The 20,363-nt window shown below is 38.5% G+C and overlaps 1 protein-coding gene across 1 annotated transcript in view; it reads right to left on the bottom strand.

Moving 5' to 3' along the window:
- LOC122792903 (CUB and sushi domain-containing protein 1-like) overlaps window positions 1-20,363 on the bottom strand; it is a 4,548,980-nt gene that overhangs the window by 856,069 nt on the left and 3,672,548 nt on the right. The window contains exon 49 of the mRNA XM_044060461.1: window positions 16,857-17,030. Coding sequence (XP_043916396.1) covers window positions 16,857-17,030 — 174 coding nt within the window. The remainder of the gene's footprint in view (window positions 1-16,856; window positions 17,031-20,363) is intronic.

The raw sequence follows: 20,363 nt of genomic DNA, 5'->3' as shown, positions 1-20,363 counted from the left end.
TCACATTTTACATGGAATATTTTTTATAAGAAATTGCTAGTAAAGGCAAATATGTAATGGAAAAAAAAATAATAGAAGAAATAAACATTTGGGTGAGGTATTTCAGGGAGAAGAGAGGATTAAGCATGTATTTATTTAATGCAAATGAACACAGGACATGGAAAAAAGTTTCTAATAGTTGAATTGTGAAAAGTAAAAAAAAAAAAAAACTCAAGCATGGAACATACAATTTTTTTTTTAAATAAGGGCATATTGTATGAAAAAAATCAATAAAAGTGATTAGGTATTTTCATCGTTTACTGAATATTTGGAAAGGAAAATATATTATATAATAAAATCTAGGAAATAAATAGTTGGATAATATAGATGGTTCTTTTGGTGAAGAAAGCATTGATTAATACTTAGTATGGTGTTAAAATAAATGCTTTACTTGAAATTATGTTTAAATAAATGCATTTATCCAGCTTAGTTAATAAATAAAAATATTTAAATATATTTGAGTTATTTAATATTCCTCGGAACTGCCATCAATTTTTGTGTATGTGATTATGACTTAATTTCTCATCTGAAGGATGGTGCCTTAGGAGTAAATTCTACTAATAATGTACTGTGCTAGAGAACCTGTTTTTTCCCCATTCTACATGATATGTTATAAAACTGAAATATCATTTTACTCAATGCAAGCACTGTGTATTAGTGTTAAACAGTCATTCAGTAAAAATCTCCAAATAAGAATTATGCCACACATAAGAAATGTGTAGGTGAGACAGTACAGGTTCAGGTGAATTGATCTGCCCTTCTAAGATTTGGCCTTTTCTTGTGCCACTCTCCTGTGAACCTCCTCAATGTTCAACAGATACCTTTATCTGCAGATGATCATATGATCTTTAAGTTCCAAATTACTGTCCACTGTAATGACAAGATCTTTTCTGGAGGCCTCAAAAGGGGATCATAGGTTCATAGGTTTGCAGTAGGCTAATCACCATAATGGTCTTTTTAAGCCTAGGCAGGCATCCCAAATCTCTGACTAGTTCTGGTACCCTTGATAATTGTAAGCAGGGGCTTGGAAAATGAACTATCTACAAGGAGGGACTTGGAAGATGAAGTATTTGCACTCTGCTGTTTCTATTTGAGACATAAGTGCCAAACCAGTGATGAATTTCTTGTTCCCCATTCAATTGTCACAGTTATACTTAAACTGGGTTAGGGAGGAACTCTGATTTACATGGATGGGGAACCTGTCCTAGTGAAGGGGGTAGTCTCTGGGATCCATACCTTTTTCTCCAGCAGGTCGTATTCATAACACAGGAAAGATTTTAGACTTTAGAACAGGTAATTCTGGTGCTGTTTGCTTTGTGGATATACAGGAGTTCCTTCAGAGTTGGGTTTGACAATGCCTTGTATGCCAGGCGTACATCTTCTAGCAACAGGCTGTGGGAGACATAATACAGGGATAGGGCCTTCGGGTGGTCTGCATAGGATAGGTTACTTACACCCTGTATTCTTTCAGTGATGAACCTCTGTGGTCATTCCAAACGTCAGATGTACCTATTGTCAGATGTGCCTCGTTAGGAACATACCAAAAGGGGCATTTTACTCAATGAGAGGTCTGATGAATGCAGAACACAAAGCAACAATGACCTCCTTGGACCTAGATGCAACATCTTTGTTTATATGTTGCACAACATTGCATGATTTCCTCACTACTGTAGACATGTGATTGTCAAAGGATAGATTACTGTCTATGTATGTCCCCATGTACCTGATCACTGCATCATCTCTTAGTAATGTACTGTCAATATAATAGTTACCAGCAGTGGATGACTTCCCTAAGGATACTGTTATGCATTTCTTGGCATTTAGTTTTAGTCCATGGCTCTGACACCAGTTATTTGTCTGTGTCAGCCCTTACTGGAGAAATCACAGTTGAGTAAAATCTTGCCATAACAGGAGATATCCTTCTCTTCACTTTTGCAGTATTCATAACAGAAGGGATGTCCTGCCAAGTATAGCCCAATGTCCAGCCAGTATACCAAAGCCTTAGCATTTACAGATTCTGTATATCACACATATACTCACCAAGCAAGGTGTAGGGCATAAAGGTGATGTGTGGACGCACACACTAAAAATAAGAAAAAGACCCAGGAAGAACAGAGTGTCCCTAGGGACAAGAAAGGATATCTGCATCCAGAAGGAAAAAAAGAAGAGTCCGCCAGTCAGTAGAAAAAATGAGAACAGCCTAGAACAGAGGGGGCAAGATGGAGGGAATGAATACTTCAACAGTGAGCAGAAAGCATCTACTGTTATTGTAAGGTTTCACAACTGTACTATATCCTTCCATATCACAGATGCAGTATTTATAACAGAAGGGAGAGTACAAAAGCTCAAGAGGAACCCCAGGAGGAGCAAGACACAGAAAAGGCCTGAAGCCCATGCAGGATAGCCCTGGCCAAACCACCCATAGCCCTGGAAATAACATCCCACTTGTAATGCTTAGTGAAAGTATGAACAGACCATGTAGCAGCCTCATGGATGGAATTGGTATCCGACCCTTTGGAAAAGGCACTAGAGAAGGTAATGGCCCTAGTAGAATAAGACCTTACTAAAGAGGAACGACAGTTAACATGAAAAGAATAAAAATATCATAAGGCTTTCTTCACATATGTCTGCAATCTCAAGGGAAGTACCCACATCTGCTCAGAACTGATGGTCAAGGACACCACAACCTGCTGGCAGACAGCTTCAGTGAAAACTTCATTCCTCTGCCCCCCCATCAGTAAAACAGCACATCCCCAGTACCTGCTCCCCCCCTTATCTCTAGGAAGCAACTCATCACTGCCGTCTCAAAGGCAAAAAATACAGTCTTCATGGGACCCGATAACATCACAGGCTGTATCCTACATGAACTCAGGCAGGAACTTGCAGCACCATTATGCACCCTATTCAACCAAAACCGGAGTTCCAGCTTCTTCGCAGCTGAGTGGAGGACAGCTACTGTCATCCCTTTGCACAAAGGTGAAGCGTCCCCCTATCCAGGAAATTATAGACCAATCAGCCTAACTAACCTGATCTGCAAGGCCATGGAGCAGATTATCATGGACCTCATTAACAAGGACATTGGGAATCTCCAGACACTTGATCCAACACAGTTTGGTTTTGTCAAGAGGAGGTCATGCTTGTTAAATTTGGTCGACTTCTTTGAGACAGTCACCAAGGCCATAGACGAGGCGAAGATGGTGCACACTGCCTACCTTGACCTGGCCAAGGCTTCAATACTATTCCCCACTCAGGTATAACAGATAAAATCTCTCATCTAGGCATCAATCCATATATTACCAGATGGGTAGCAAACTGGCTTATTGACAGAACCCACCTAGTCAAAATAGGGGAAGCCATCTCAAGTAGTAGACCCATAACAAGCAGTGTACCTCAGGGATCGGTCTTGGGGCCTCTGTTGTTTGGGATATACTTCTCAGAGGTGCAGGCCAAATCTAGTGGGCTATGGCTGACCAAGTTTGCTGATGACTGCAAGCTGGATGCCTCAGGGCCAGTCGCCTAGTAACGTCGTATGATCCTATGAAAAGAAAAAGGCTTAGAAATCCAGGAGGAGATGGTTTACCTAGAAACATGCAAACCCAAACAACTTGAGATGAAAGGAAACAAAATGTTGCTCAGATGATTAAATATCACTAGTCTTATCTAAATAATATCTGAGCTGTCAATGCAAATCCAAGGTGTTAAGTAGCTTCTCACTGGCAGACTGTGGAGAAGGAAAAAAAGAAGGAAGATGAGCAGACTGATTAAGAGACAGCTCATTGACCAAACAAAACAAACTCCCACAAACACCAGGGGAACGTAGGGTAAACCACCAAACAGTTTATTAAAACTGAGCGCTTTCGTCAATATTTTATCAAGACTTCTTCAATGTAATGGCACCAACTAAGAACTTCTTTAAATAACATATATATATTGAATTAAATTAAGTCACATGACCCAACACACCCCCAAATGAAATAGTTACTAATTTCCTTAAAAACATCATCTTAAAATCAGTATTTTTGTTTTTTTCAAATACATCTTTTGTCCATAAAAACCTTCATAAGCATGCAAACAAAAAAATGCATGCTTACACATTTAACTTTAAACCTGGTATGATTTCAGTTTTAAAACACCCCTAATAGAAATTTGCTTAATGAGCCCACGAAATATACAGGCATTGAGCTTAAGTTGCCACAACAACTCGCGTTGTTCTAATAAATCTTCCCATGGCCCTGCTCTGGGATTAACCACCACACTATCAAGGCCAAAAATAAAAAAATAGAGGTCTGGATAGCTGGAAATATGTTTTGCTAGCATGCTATTCATGTTGTATTTCTTGATATCCAGTGAATGTTCATAAATACATTCCCCTAGCCTCCTTTTTTTCCCCCCTATATAATAACAGGGACATTTTTAGCAGAAAGCTGTATAAATGACTCCCAAGATGTTACAATTACACAGGAAGGAACTTTTGATCAAAAAATTGTTAACTTTTACTTGGTCAGCCATCAGGATATACCTGCACTACCCACAAGCCCCACATTTCGTGCTGTCATGATTTTTTATACGTGTTTATCATCCAGGGGCAGTTTTTTATAGTTCTTCCTTTTTGTTTACCACGGCGGGTTTATCCGCTAATTTATCAATTATACCACTGAACATTATAAAAACAGACCAATTCTTGTCCAGTATGTTCCTGAAGTCCCTATCCTCAGCATAGAACTGTATTTCCAAACTAGAGGAAAAATCCCTCCCAGGTTCTTCCCATTTCTTAACTATGTCATGGATGCTTTGAATGTTGGATTTAATTAAGGCTATTATACCTCCATTTTCTCTCTCTGTTTCCATGTGTGTTTTAATAGCCCTAACCAAATGGTCTGGGTACCTCCTGCATTTAAACATTGTAGCCAATTTCTCACTTTCTTTTTTAAATAAACCATTATCAGAAATCATCCTTGCCAGGCAGATATACTGCCCTTTGATGATACCCTTGTTTTGGTATCTTGGATGACTGCTATGAAAGTGTAACAAATTGTTGCAATATGTTGGCTTTCTGTAAATAGTAGTCGTCATACTTTTCTTGTTGAAGTCTTTAAAAATGAAAACGTCCAGATAATTAACAGAGGAAAAATTCCAATTGTGTGTAAACTTGAAAAACGATGTAGTGACGTTAAGATAATCCAAAAATGGGCCACTATCTTCTACCCTGCCTTCCCATGCTATAAAAATATCGGCCAGGTATCTAGTATAGAGTTTCCATGGGGGGACGTGGAACCTGTTGAACAAAAAATGTTTTTCCCACTGAATTAACACAACATTAACAAAGACAGAGGAAAAGGAGGCCCCCACGGCCACACCTTTCACCTTTTGGAAGTATTGGCCATCTAAAAAAACAAAATTGTTTTTTAATACAAGTTCCATTAATATGATTATAGTAAATATTTCATCATTGTCAAACTTATTAGATTCCACCAAAAAGTCATTAAAACAAGTTCGACCAACATCATGAGGTATTACACTGAATAGTTCAACTACGTCTATAGTCAAAAAAATCAACTGTTCAGAACAGGAGACGTCTTTAGCAAAAAGTCCCACAAATCTTTACATACAGTGGATATAAAAAGTGCACACACCCCTGTTAAAAAGCCAGGTATTTGTGATATAAAAAAATGAGACCATAACAAATCATTTCAAAACTTTTCTCACCTTTAATGTACCTTGCAATCTGACAGAGGGCTTTTGCAAGGAAGAGTAGGCAAATATTGTCAAGTCAAGATGTGCCATGCTGATAGACTCCTTCCCAAGAAGACTGAATGTTGTAATTAAAGCAAAAGGTGCCTCAACAAAGTATTATTTTGAGGGTGTGCACACTTTTGCAATGAGCTTATTGTATGTTTTTTATTTTTTATATTTTGTTTGTTTTTTCAATTGAGTTGTACAGGTTATAGGTCACATTAAAGGTGGGAAAAGTTTTGAAATTATTTATTGTGGTCTCATTTTTCATATCACAAGCACCTGGCATTTTAACAGGGGTGTGTACACTTTTTATATCCACTGTAGGTGTACCACCTTGTTGATCACATTTTTAAGCTTGCAGTTGATGTATTTCTCTAGAGGATGAGTTTTAGAGCAACTAACATTGATTATCAGCCTCGTAGGTGGGTCCCTGATGTTTTTATGAATATTTGGTATCCTATCCCAAAGATAGATGGCACCAGGGGGAACTTTGCCTGTAGAAAATCATATACAGTGTAATCAATTTGTCCTTGATCAAACAAATCCTTGATCAAATAATCAATTTTCGTATATGTTAAATGAATAAAAAATAAAGAGGTTTCTATATATAAAATTCACCATTCAACACATTCCCATGCACACGATTCAAATAGTCTTCTTTATGCATTATTACAACTCCATCACCTTTATCAGGCTTCATAGTTCTAATCTTTTTGCCATTAGATAATTGATTTAATAACTGAAACTCACTGACCGCATTGGACATAAAAGAAGGATTAGTATGAAGAGACATCCTTTCATTGTGGAAAACAAAAAAGGAGGAACAGCCATGACAGCCTGAAGCTCAGACAGTCTCTTAGTAGAAGGGAGGGCCAAAAGAAGAACAATCTTCTAGTACAATGTTGCAAGGAAGCAGAAACAGCAGGCTCAAATGGAGCCTCAGTCAATTTTTCAAGAACAAATTTAAGGTCCCAGGAAGGCAGAATAGACTTCCTGGGAGGTCTAGTATGAAGGACACCTTTAAAAAAACTGCTTGACCTCAAATCTAGAGTTCAAAAGAGGAGTCAAAGCAGACAAGCATACAAGCCTGACAGGTGAGTTTAACTGAAGAATATGCTAACCCAGGATGAAGCAGATCTCACAAATAATAGAGAACCTTAACAACCAGAACCTGATGAAGATACTGGTTTTTGAGAGCAGCACCAGACAGAAAATCTTTTCCATTGGACAAGTATGGTTTCCTGGTAGTGGGCTTCCTGCAGGAAATAAAACAAGTCCTCAGAAAAGTGGTTCCTAAAAGGAATCAAACTCAATCTCCCACAGCATCAGCTGAAGAGTGGACAAGTAAGAATGGAAAAGAAATCCCTTAACTTGTGTAGATCCACTCAGTGAGGTAATGTTTGGTGATTGCCCTAGCCAAGTGAAAAAGAAAGGGGAGCCAGTGCTGTTTGAGCCAAAAGGGTGTCACTAGCAAGATTTTAGGAGAGTCCTGCTTGATCTTGTCCAAGACTCTTGGAAGGAAAGGAAGGGGAGGGAAGGCATACAAAAACATCTCCTTCCAAGGAAAATAGAGGGCATCCACTTTCAAAGGCTGAGGACTTGGGACTCTGGAAAAAAATTAAGGAAGTTATCTATTCAGAGGGGGGAGTAAAAATATCTACTTGAGGAATACCCCATTGGTGGACAATGTCCAGAAATCTATCTCTGTGAAGCATCATTTCATGTGCTTGATTGCTAAACCTGCTCAAGGAGTCTGCCACCAGATTGTGCTCCAAGAGAATGTAAATTGCAAGAAGAGCTAAATGATGCTGGACAGCTACAGCCCAAACCTGAAGAGCTAGTCTGCAAGGAAGATAGAACCTTGTACCTCTTGACATACTACATCACTGTGGTGTTGTCTGTGAATGTTTTGAGGGGCCCAGAACAAATAAGGGAGTGAAAAGCCTGAACAGCTAGAAGCAGGGCCCTCACCTCCTTTAAACTGATATGGTCTGCCTTCTGATCTGGAGTCCAGAGACCCGGAACTCTGAGAGAATCGAACGTGGCCCCTCCATCCTCTGTCTGAAGCATCTATAAAGATCTCTATACTTGGAGCTTGGATTCAGAAAGGAAGCCCTGGATTGAGATAAAGTTAATGAAACCACCACTGAAACTCAAGCTTGAGATAAGGGAGAAGGGAATTAGAAAGTTCAGTAGGTGGCGATGTTGAAACCACACTGACCTAAGTAGTCTGGCCAGACGAAGCACATAAATGGTGGAAGCCATGAACACTACGACCCCGAGGAGCTAACTGGCTGTGAATGACTCTAGATGAAGGACAGAGTAGAAAAAGGCAATAAGTGACAGGGCATTGGGGGTACGTACATATGCCAAGATGGGAATGGTTTGGGTCCTGCAATCAAGGAAAACATGATCCTGGGAAGGAAAAAGAGCTTGTTTTTAAAATTTATGATAAACTCCAGACTCTGCAATGGGGAAATGGTAAACTGAAGATTCTCCAGTTCAGCCTCCAGAGAGGAAGCTTGAATGAGCAGATCATCTGGATGAAGAAAGAACTGAACTTCTTTCACCCTGCAAAAACCATTAACAGGAGTGAGGTATTTGGTGAATACACTTAGGGAAGTAAAGAGACCAAAGGGCAAAACAAAGAGCTGTAACTGTGAGCAAGAAACAGAGAAATGTAAAAGTCTTCCTGAAAGGGGGATGGAAGGGGATATGAAGCTAGGCATCCTTGAGGTCCAGAAAGACCAAACAGACTGGGGGAAGATGAAGATGAAATAAGGTCTGAGGTGACAACATCTGAAAAGAAAGAATCTTGAGGAAGATGTTGAGCAGGGAAAGTTTCAGAAAAAAATTCCAAGTGCCCTTCTTCGAGGGAACAGGAAAAATTCTGGATTAAAATTCCTTCCCAACCTGGGTTGGGGGTACAGCATGATTGTTGCCCTGAGTCAAAAGAGAATGAAGTACCTCTGGGAAAAAGGGAAATTATTCCTGAGGTGGTTGAGGGATGTCCAGCAATTGAGGAAGGGATTTCCAAACAATGAAATATCTCTGGTTAATAACAGACACAACGCAAGAGTCTGAAGTGATTCTTAACCAGTTTGGAAGGAACAGAAAAAGATGGAGGGTTAAATGGATGTGGCTCTGGGAAAGGAGAAGAAACTGTCAAAATGAATGTGGCTTGTCTCAAAAAGAAGGTTTCTGTAAAGTATGAGTTTGAGAAGGCTGAGAAGAAGGCACATATCTAGCACCCTTTTTACCTTTAGCCAGAAGATGAGAATGCCTGCAAATGAAGGCAGATTTAGAAGGATAATTCCTTTAGAACTAGGAATAGGAGAAAGAAAAATATGTTTCAACTCTTGAAGAGACTTGAAAAGTTCAGCAGCAACAGAACCAAAAAGATTTTATTGCCCAGAGGAGAATCCAACAACTTGGTCTTGATGTCATGAGGGAGAGCCTGAAGACAAAGCCAGGAGTAATGCCTCATAACAGAACCAAATGCAGCAGCCCTGGAAAAAGCATCAGCTGCATCATAAGTGCACTTAATAGAATGGCAGGCAACTTGAGAGGTGGAACCTAACAAAGAAAGGGCAGAGGCCTTCCACTCGAGTCAGGAAGATCAGAAATAACCTGAGAGACCTGAGGAAGAAGAGCCAAAACATACTTAGTCATATAAGTCTGATAGCTAATAGCTCAAAAGGATAAGGTGGCAGCAGTATAAATGTTCTTGCCCAGTCTCTTTATGACCCTACTGTCTTTATCAGAAGGAACTAACTTAGTATAGGGCAAGATTTTGGAAGGCTTGTCTGAAAAGACAGATGCTATAGAAGGATCAGCAAAAGGACACTTATACAAAAACCTACAGTAGGCACCTTATAAAATCTGTCAGGTGTTTTATTGTATTATTTATTTATTTATTTCACATTTGTTAACCGGGTTAGTGTGACCGGGCACAAATCCCTTTTCAGCAGAGGCCCGAGGAGAAAATCTCCAATATAAAAAAGAAAACATGCATCATGATAAAATACAACAGTGGTGTGCAAGTCATTAGAATCAATAACAAAATATACATTTACATCAATACTGAATAAAGACTTGAAGATAGAACGTCATATGGATTACAATTTACAGGGAGTGTGGGTGCAGTTAACAGTTAGCTAAAATACAACTAGTTGGCATAAGAAGTTGGAAGACCCAAGCTGTAATATTTACAGAGGCAGCGGAGGAAGAGAGAATAGGGCTAAAATAGGTCAGGTTGGTGTGAGACACGGGCAAGGCCATGTTTTGAGCATGAATTATTTTAGCCTTTTTTAAAAACAGAAGCTACTTGTGGTGGCTTTTAGGTTAGCGGGAAGTTTATTCCAGGTGTTAGCAATTGAATGACTGAATGACTATAAAGAAGTTTCCCAGTATGTTTAGTGGGTTTATACACTTCCAGGAGATGTTGGTCTGAGCTGCAGAGACAAAGTTTGGGGGTGTATGGGGAGATTAAAGTAGAGAGGGCAGGGCAGTGAGAGGGATTTGCAAGAATGGAGTGACCGAGGTGGATTTGTAGGAGTAGGAGTTGGTTATGAACTTCTGGCCATTAACGATCTTGTAGGAAAGTGCAGTGGTGGGAGCAGTAAGGAAGATTTGCTGCAAACTTAGCTGTTTTATTGTAGGTTGATTCTTTTTTGACTAGGAGGTTGGTTTGTGAATTAGTGAGAACAGGTGCAGCATAGAAGAGGGTAGGTAGTAGAAATGCTTGTGTAAGAGATCATTTTGTTTCTTTAGTTAGGTATTTTTTATTTCTATAAAGAAGGCCTAGTTTTTGGTGTGTTTTTTTGATGGCTTGTAGGATGTGGATGTCAAACTTAAGCTGATCGTCAATAACAACACCAAGGGGTTAAGTATGGGTTTCGAGTGAGATGACAGTATTGTTGAGAGAGGTGACTGAGAAGGTGGTTTTGCAATGTTGCAGGTCTTTAGGGAGGAAGTTTAGTTAGTAGGCAGGAAGTTTAGTTTTTTGGGGATAAAGGAGGAGTTCATTGCTAGTTAGCCATCTTTCCATGGACAGAAGTGATTCTTGAGTAAGGGATATAAGGTGGAGGACATTATTGGAACAGGATATGATGGTGGAATCATCAGCATACTGGATAAAAGAGGAGAGCGGCAGGCAGAGTGAAGGTGTTTTGTGAAAATGTTAAAAAGGAGGTGCCCTAGTATTGAACCTTAGGTTACACCTGTGTGAACAGGTAGGAATGGTGATGAGACTGATTGATATCTAACAGAGTGGAGTCTATCAGAGAGGTAGCTAGTAAACCAGAGTATGTCAGATTGTGAGAGATTCAGGTCTTAAAGTTTAATATAAGCAGTGTGTGGGATACAGTGTCAAAAGTTTTGGATAAGTCAAGAAAAAGACTAGAGACTAATTTGTTTTAACCATGAGCTTTGGAGATGATGTGAGTGAAATTTATGTGAGCAGTGGCGGTGCTGTGATAGGGGTGGAAACCATGTTATGTTAGTGTTAGGAGATTATTTTGTAGGAGGTGATCTAGAATCTGTTTGTGAATACATTTTCCCATAATTTTGGAGATGGGAGATAGAATAGGATAGTATTAGGAGCAGAGGACTGAAAATTAGGAGACACAGAAGCTACAGAAAAGATATTCAGAAGGGCAGTCAAAAGGGGAAGAACAGCAGAGGGTTTGGGGGACACCATCAGAACGAGCTCATAATACTATTTAGATATCAGAAACCTGCAAATAGTCCCATTTAAAGAATTCCCTCATACTGGTAACAGTATCTCCAAAAGAGAATTCTTCCAAAGCAGAGTCTGGACTCAAAGAATATTCCTATTCTGAACGATAAACCAAGGGTGATGGGGTTTGTGAAGTGTAGGCTAAGGACTCTTCTCCAGAATCCTAATCCTCCTCAGAGGTATCCACCTCCCTAGGTTTTTTAACAGGAGAGCAAGACCAGGGAGGAATAGGAACAGACACCTCTTGGGGAGGTTTTAAAGCTATTAAAGCATTAAACAACTCCTGTGTAAAGTCCTGCCATTCACACTGGGGATATTTAGGGGAAGGAGATATAAGCTTGTTTTTTCTGTTTCTTTTTCTGTGGGCTGTCCACATGAAACACCTTAGGAGCATCCTACCCTTGGCGACACTCAATATGCATAGTATGGATCTCCTCCCATACTAAAATCTGCAGAATTCCTGTCAGTCCCTGATATAATCAGCTGAGGTACCCCCTCAACATCTGGAGCAGATGTTTGCAAAGCCTCTGAGGATGTGTAAGAAGCTGCATTGATACAAGCCTCCGACAGGATTGCAGCAGAGGAATCTAAAACAACTACTGTATGATCCTCTGGGTTTTCACCAGCCTTGACAGAGATGCCTAGTGGAATCTGAAAAGCAGCTGTATCAGACATAAGCTTTTTGGCTTTCTTCTTGGTAAACAGTTGACCCTCAGAATGGGGAGATTCAATCATAGCACCTTGAGCCAACAGCTTAAGATGTTGGTTTTCAAGAAAAATAGACAAGACGAAGAGACAATTATGTAGGGACTTAGGGACAAATGTTGGGCACATAGAACACAGTGTATATTCATGGGAAACTCCCAAACAAAATAGGGACTAGTTGTGATGATTTTTATGGGGAATCTACCTCCCATATTGACATTTTTCCTTGTTGGATGACATGAAACCAATCAATACTAAATAAACAAAGATAAGGAAAAACCCCAATGGGGCCCTTATCTGAAAGAAATGACTAGGTAACCTACACAAAAGAAAGGTGTTCAGACCAACATTCAATGATGGTGTTCAGACTGGCAGCAAAGAAGTTCTGAGTTTGTGCATCCATACGCCACCTTTATGCCCTATGCCATGCATGGGGAGCATATGTGTGACATACGGTGCATGTCAATACTAAGGCTTTGGTATACTGGCCAGACATCGGGCTATCCTTGGCAGGAGATCCTTTCTACTATGAATACTGCAACAGTGATATGAAAGGACAACATTTGTGTCAGAGTGGGGGATTCTACGACTGCAAACAATTTGCAATCATCTGCAAATTTAGGCAGACAGAGAACATTCACACTGCACTGACATCAGAGAAGTAAATGCCAAAAAGGAGCAATCTTAGGATTGATCCCTGAGGGACTCTGCTTGTGACTGACTTCTTTGCAGAGGTGGACTCCCCATTTATAACTTCCTGGGTCCTGTCTGTACGTCTCATTTAAGTAATGCATAGTCTGACGAGTAACTGACACACATGCATGAATTTACATTTATTTAAAGTACAAATTATTTTCAAATTATAATTTAATATCATTTAGGACAAATCCCTTGAGTTGCAGAAAAAACCCAGGAACTTTGAAAGTGTCTTGTATCATGAGCATCAGATGTAAACCTGTTTGAACAGCTTGAAATGACATCTTAACCTGTCTTTACTATAGCTTAGTCAGTTATAATGTTAACCACAGTCTGACCTTTAATAAATATTATGTTATATAAAGTCAGATGGGCTAAATATTAGTTTTATGAAGACTGACACTGTGAAGACAAACAGCAGAAGAAGATCAATGCCGCAAACCCACACTATATACATATTTTGGGGGGTATGCTGTATCACTTTAAGTATATTCAGCTCTTAGGTAGTTGCATTGCAAAGAAAGGGATGCAGCAATTACTGTGATTCTGTGGTTCTCAAAAGTATATGTAGCAAAACAGGGAGACATTCTCAGGGTTGGTCTTCAAATGCCACTGCTAATACCAGTAAAAAGGGAAGATCTAAGAAAGAAAACATATTTTGTCATTCTGCTCCCTTGCAACATGGAAAGGCAGCCTGTGTCGTCAGCTGCTTCGCTCGTTTTGCACTCTGTACTAACGGTACTTTTGAATTGCAGATTTGGTTGGAGGTCGAGCGTGGAATGAAACTGCAATGTTTATAAACAGAAGGAACAATGACTTAGTGAAGGTTCAGATATGTCATAGTAATGATTTACAAAATACAGTTCTTGTTAAAGCCCCTAGACCAGCCTATCCCAAAAGTAGCTATGTTTCTTCTTAAAGACATTAGAACTATTCCATGAAAATGTAAAAAAGATAGAAACAGAAGCTGTTTCCATAATTTTCAAAATTATAGGCTATTCTTCTAAAATGTTTTCATACAGAAGTTGTCCTTTGAATATTTCTGTTATGGTAGAGCAGCGGTGGGGTTTCATAGACAGAATATTTTAGTTATTTCCAGATTGTTGGACTAAATGGTCCTTTTTTTGCATTATTTTTCTTCCACTTCCTGTCAATCCTCCCATGATCGACTGGCCTATTCATTCCACCTTTGAGCTAGGTGTGACAGCCATCGTGGAGGTCATCATCCAAGTAGTCATAACAGATTTTGCTAGCATGACTCAGACCCTCCCCAGTAGCTAATGTGCACACTTGCATATGCAAGGGCCTCTTATACCTACTTTTGTGGACGAAGCATGCTCCTACCCATGTCCCACAATGGCTATTGTGTCAACACGGCTTAGCAGATCCAGGCAAAGATTCCCATTTCCACAGGCTGCTTAACATGTACCACTTCTCTAGTATGTGCATGTACTACAGTGGGGGGACTGCCATGCTCCAGCCCAGGATTTGTGAGCTGACATTGGCCATTCAACTTTCACCCTCCCTTGCCCAGCTTCTCCAGTGTTTAAGCTGCTAGCAGACCTTGCATCATCTTTTTCATAATCAACGGTTCATCCCTCTGTACAATGTGACCAGGTCTGATCTAGCCTTTCTTTGTATGCTGAAATTTCCAGAGACTGCCCCTCAGTCAATCAGAAGGAGCTGATGTACTGCTATACAAAACCCATGTAGAAGGAAAAAATAAATGACGATTCTTAATAGATTCAGACTTCTACTTGTGTGGAGTGCACGCCACATATGACTGGATTGTGTAAAAGAAGGACATAACTAAATGATCAAGCTATTTAAAATATGCATATGGGCATCTGACATAACCCATCAATGGGTCACTAATGACAGTGGACACAAGTGGTGGCAGTGTCCATCTATAAAAGCAAAGTTAAATGCAGTCAGGAGAAGTCATTTCAAGGCAAACCTTTCAACATCAGAACACAAGAAATCTGGACAAAACCAAAAATGATGAGTGGATAAAGGCCCATAAATAGGGGCAGATTTTAAATATCAATTTCATAAACTAAACTATCTCATAAACTTAGATAGTTGAAAGAATAAAATTTTTTTTGTTAGAATGCATTTTTCTGAAGGATATGAAGTCTGAAACTCAAATGGCTGTCATTATTCAGTGACTTCAATTCCCAACAGTTTGCTAGAAAATCAAAAATTTTATAAGGAACAGACCAAAAATATGAGGCAACATTCTGGACATTCTTTGAAAATCTGGGCAGTTGGTCCAAGAAGCATGACTTCAGTAGTGGGCAAAACAATATAGGTAGTCCTTAACTCAAGGGGTATAAAGTTCTTAGAATAGAATGGAGCGTTAATTCTAACATGGACACACAGCTAGAAGAAGTTCTCAGAATATGAATGGTGCAGTCCCATGACCAGGTTACCAGTAAATTAAACAAATGCAGCATAGTTTTTATGATCCATTTGTAACACTACCCCTCCCCCCGGTTATAAATCACACTATATGTGCCTTGTGAAAAAATGAATGTGTTACAGGCAGTAGATAAGCTATGTTATTTGGAAAAGAATGGGGTAGATGGCAGGGACCAGAGTGCAATTATGATAGGAGAATTTTCATGGGTAGTGGTAACGGGTGTTGTCTCACACAGATCCGTCTTGGGCCCAATGTTATTTAGTATGTTTCTTCCAAGCCTCACATAGGGCAAGGAAAAACTGTATCAGTCTCTTTCTATATAATACCAAGGTTTAATGGTTAGTAACCAGTGGGGGTATACATCTATCAGGTGACTTCAATGAAGAGGAGATATAACTCCTTATCAAGCCTTTAAGTGAATAGTGATGACTGTAAATTGGTAATTTGGGGGCATGGTATGCACCTGGAATTTTACTTTCTTTTTAATACAGAAATCGTTAATCACTGCATTCATTAGAAGTGTGATAAGGACAATACAAACATCTGCATGTATAGTCAGTGTTGTAGCATCCAGGAAAAGGAATGTAATGACATCCCTTGGTGTTGTCCCTGTAAGATCTCAGGTAGTAACTGCATATAGCTTGGCAGGCCTTTTAGGAGGGGAAAAGGGAACACTATTGAAGATGGTTTATAAAAAGGAAGCCTAGATTGTGCAAAGTATGGATTGGATAGTGTATGAAGAATATCTTAGGAACACAGACATCTTCACCAGAAAACAGAGGAGCAGGGAGAATGGATATGGCAATATAAGGAATTAAAGTGGCATAATGTTAGGATGATGTTGCACTGGAAGGACAGACAAAGCAAATGGTGGGAGGGGGTAACTCCAGCTTAGAGGTATTGAGTTTAGCTTAAATATTAGGAATGCTTCTTCAATGAAAGGATGTTAGAATAAGGTGTCAGAATGTATATTAAAGGTTAAGACTGTTGGAACAGCTGTAGTGAGAGATGGGAAAGGGGAAGTATGGTATATCTAAAATGGAATACATGCAAATCTCAGAAAGATCAGTATTACAGTCTTGCTGCATTACAAACATGTCAAGCACTGATGGTACGCTTGGAATACCTACCTTCCAAAAACAGTAATGCACCACAGTCATATTCAATGTAAACACTTGGAAGAATAAGTTATAAGACAGATTAGGGATTTGACACATGTGCTCTGTTTACTTGCACTTAAAGTCAGATGAGCAATAACACTACTTGAATAAATAAGCATATATCTTTCACATCTTTGCTTTTGCTCGTAGGAATACTTATCCAAAATCACATGCTTAGATAATTAATTCATACAGATTTATATAATATGAATAAAATAAAGTGTTATAAATAAAGAGAATAATTAAGAAAATTCATAAATTAAACATTCATATGAACAGTTTCACATAAAATGTAAAAAAAAAATAGTATTAAGCAGAGTAATCTGATCATCTGTTTAGAAATGTATACTTGACTTACGTATACATTGTGGTACTTCGCCTCTCCAAACACCCTTTCCTTCACATGAAAGCACAGCAGGACTGGAGATCTGGTGTCCTTCCATGCAGCTGTAACTTACACTAGATCCCCAGTAAAAATCAGATCCCTCCACAATTCCATTCTGTACAGAGGGTGGTTGAATACATGTGATTGCTAAAACAAACAACAAAAAAGAAGAAAAAGAGACTATTAGAATACTACAGAGAAAATAAAACACAGATCATGATATTTAAATCTCTAATTCATGTACATTACAGATAGGTAATAAACACATTTACAAAAATTTATGGGGCTTTAAGAAGAAATGAGGAAAAATGACATGCTTCTGAAACTTCTTTAATCTTTCCCAAATGGGGAATGTTTATTTACTTTTATTTTATTTTGCTTTTGATTACCAGGTTTGTCTGATTGAGTTTAGTCCTTTTTTTGCAAAGGCTCCTGGAGAAAAGCTCCACCATATTACAAACAATTTTAAACAGACATTCAGTAATATGCATTAAACAATTACACACGAATGCACAAACTAGGGTTACATTCATGTAAAATAAAGGCAAACTACTGCTGTATAAAAGGTTCTTATGCACTGGCAGATGGTGAACATTGTGCATTTGAACAGGTGTATTAGTGGAATTATCAAACAGATAACAGATTATGTGATTAGTGCTAAGAAACTCAAAGACATGAAGATGAGGAAATGAACGAGTGAGGGCAAAAGATGTATGTAGATATATGTATATATATATATATATATATATATATATATATATATATATATATATATGGATATAGGACACTTGCTTGAAAAAGCATGTGTCGGAATCAATATATATCGATCACAGTTTAACGAAAGTGCGTTAATCGAAAAAGCGCTTCCGTTAAACTGTGAAAAAAAAAAAAAACACTATGTAAATGTTTTTGCAGGGGGGCTTCGCCCTACTGCTCCCCCCACACCCCCCATACTTAAATAGTCTCACTACAAGGTCGCACTACAGTGGAGTAAAGTAATATTCCCTTACTCGCACCGCAGTGCGACAGGCACACCACTCACACATACCCGAAATTGCTGCTTTGATGAACATAAATTTCTGGTATGTGTGAGTGCGAATTTGACTTTCGGTGAAAGTTAAATTCGAGCAAGTGTCCGGGTCCCATATACATATATATATATATATATATATATATATATATATATATATATATATATATACACACACACACACACACACACACACACACACATATACATATAAGTAAATACACACACACACACACACACAGACGGTTATTGTGGGTTCATAGGTTAATAGGCAAGTACTAGGCTAGCTGCTCTTGTGGGCCATTTTAAGCCTAGACAATTTCCCTTTTTATGCTCAAAATAAGTTATCCCATTTGGTTATAGATTGGCCTCATCCATCTCATGGTAAATAATTATATATTATCCCTAATAAAAATAACTGTGATTATACCATAGATAATTTGATGGGACCCATGTACAGCATGAACCATTTGCGAGTTGCATTTGTCCAATAGAAGTAAAGGGAGCAGTCCTGGGGTAAATTTTCTGTTTCCCTTCCACAGATCTAAAATACGCTTGAATAAGGACAGGGGTGAACTTTGTTTTATGTGGATGGGGGGGTCTGTTCCACAGCAGCAGTGTCCTCTGCAAGATACATCTGTCCCTCAAAACTATTCTGCTGATGTTGCAGAAGAGGTTTAGATCCTTTGATCAAGTATTTCTGATGTAATTTGACTTGTTAATGTGCAGTAAATGCCTTGTATGCCAGACACAGGTCACCTCTTAGCAGTCTGTATGAGACAGAGTGTAGTGACAGAGCTTTGAGTCAGTCCATGTAGGGCATATTGCTTAGGCATTCTATACTTTTAGTAAGGTATGTCTGTGGGCATTCCAGTTGTTGCATGTGTCTGGACAAATACATGCCAAAGGGGACATTATATTCAGTGATTGCCTTAATGAGGGTTGAGTAAAGGGGGATAATAATATACCTATATCTAGACACAATCCCTTTGTTTATAATCTGTGCAGCAATATAGTAGGACTTTCTTACAACAATAGATATATGTTGGTCAAAAGTTAGATCACTGTCCACATAAGTTCCCAAATCCTGAACAACTGGGTCAACTCTTAGGAGTGTATTATCAATGTGGTAGTTCCCTTGGGTAGATGACTTCCCAGAGTAGACAGTAATGCAGTTTTGGCATTTAGTTTCTTTCGTTGATATTGGCACCAGTTATTTATTTGAGACAAACCCTCCTGCAGGATGCCTGAGTCATTTGGTTCATAAGTGATTTATCACAAGATTTATATTAGAAGTATAGAAATGGGGGCTAATCAGTGTCACAAAAAATGGCTGGGAGATGCTAGAAAAAATGTTCAAGTACTGGTGGAGACTGGTTCTAGGGAATAGGATTTCTGAATGAAAAGACATGGTCTGATGATATGGCAAGATGAAGATAACAGTGATATGTCTCCTGTGGATATACTGGATCCATTGATTTGTTAGGTTAAGTTTTAGTTATGTTTTAAATGACTTTGCATTCTGAATGGATTTCAGTGATAGTGGAGTGGTTCCATAGTTTAAAAAACAGAAAAACTAGTAGTCTTAAAACTTCATTGATGAGCTCAGTCACATTAATTTCCAAAAATCATGAAAACCGGGTAGTGTTCCAAAACAACAAGCCTTTATTCGCCATAGACAAGTGATCCTCGGTAACAAACATTTCAGAAATACTTTATAATGTTAAACATATCAGATTTTATACACTTAGAAGCAGGTGTGGGCAAAATACTTGTATTGTTTCATTTTAAACCAGCCTGTTCCAGGCAAACAATATAAACAGGGCTGTAAAAGTGCATTTTAGAATAGCAAGCACCCACACCACAAATGATTAGATCAAACTAAATCAACACTACCTATCTATTATCGACCCACATTCCAAAACCAGGTATGAAAAACAAAACAAAACAAGCAAAAAAAAAAAAAACATAGCATACATATAAATAGACCGACGTTTAACTAAAATTGCTCTCAGCTAACTAATGCAATAAAGCCTTCATCAGGTCTGTGGCAAGAATACATTTATATAATATGAATAAAATAAAGTGTTATAAATAAAAAAGAGATAAGTAAAAAGAGCTAACTAGATCGATACAAGAAAAACACACAAAGCTATCTGACCATAAACATTATCTAATTAGAACAGTACAAATATATATGTAATACTATCTGTTAAGCATCAATCCATATGTTTTAATGTACATAAAAACTAAATTATTTATGGCTCAGAAAAAATGTCAGTGCTTTGCAGTTGAGACAGAAAAAAAAAACACGTCATGACAGTTTTCATGTTTACATCCCCAAAAAATGTTTATACTATGAAAACCAGTAGAAAAAACACACAAAAATAAAGAAAACACTGGACGAAGTAACCTAGTAATGTATAAAAAATGTGCAAGTGTGTGCATGA

This window comes from Protopterus annectens, chromosome 2.part0, assembly GCF_019279795.1.
Source record: "Protopterus annectens isolate FY-2018-M chromosome 2.part0, PAN1.0, whole genome shotgun sequence".
NCBI lineage: Eukaryota > Metazoa > Chordata > Ceratodontiformes > Protopteridae > Protopterus > Protopterus annectens.
This window is presented reverse-complemented; position numbering and strand designations above follow the sequence as displayed.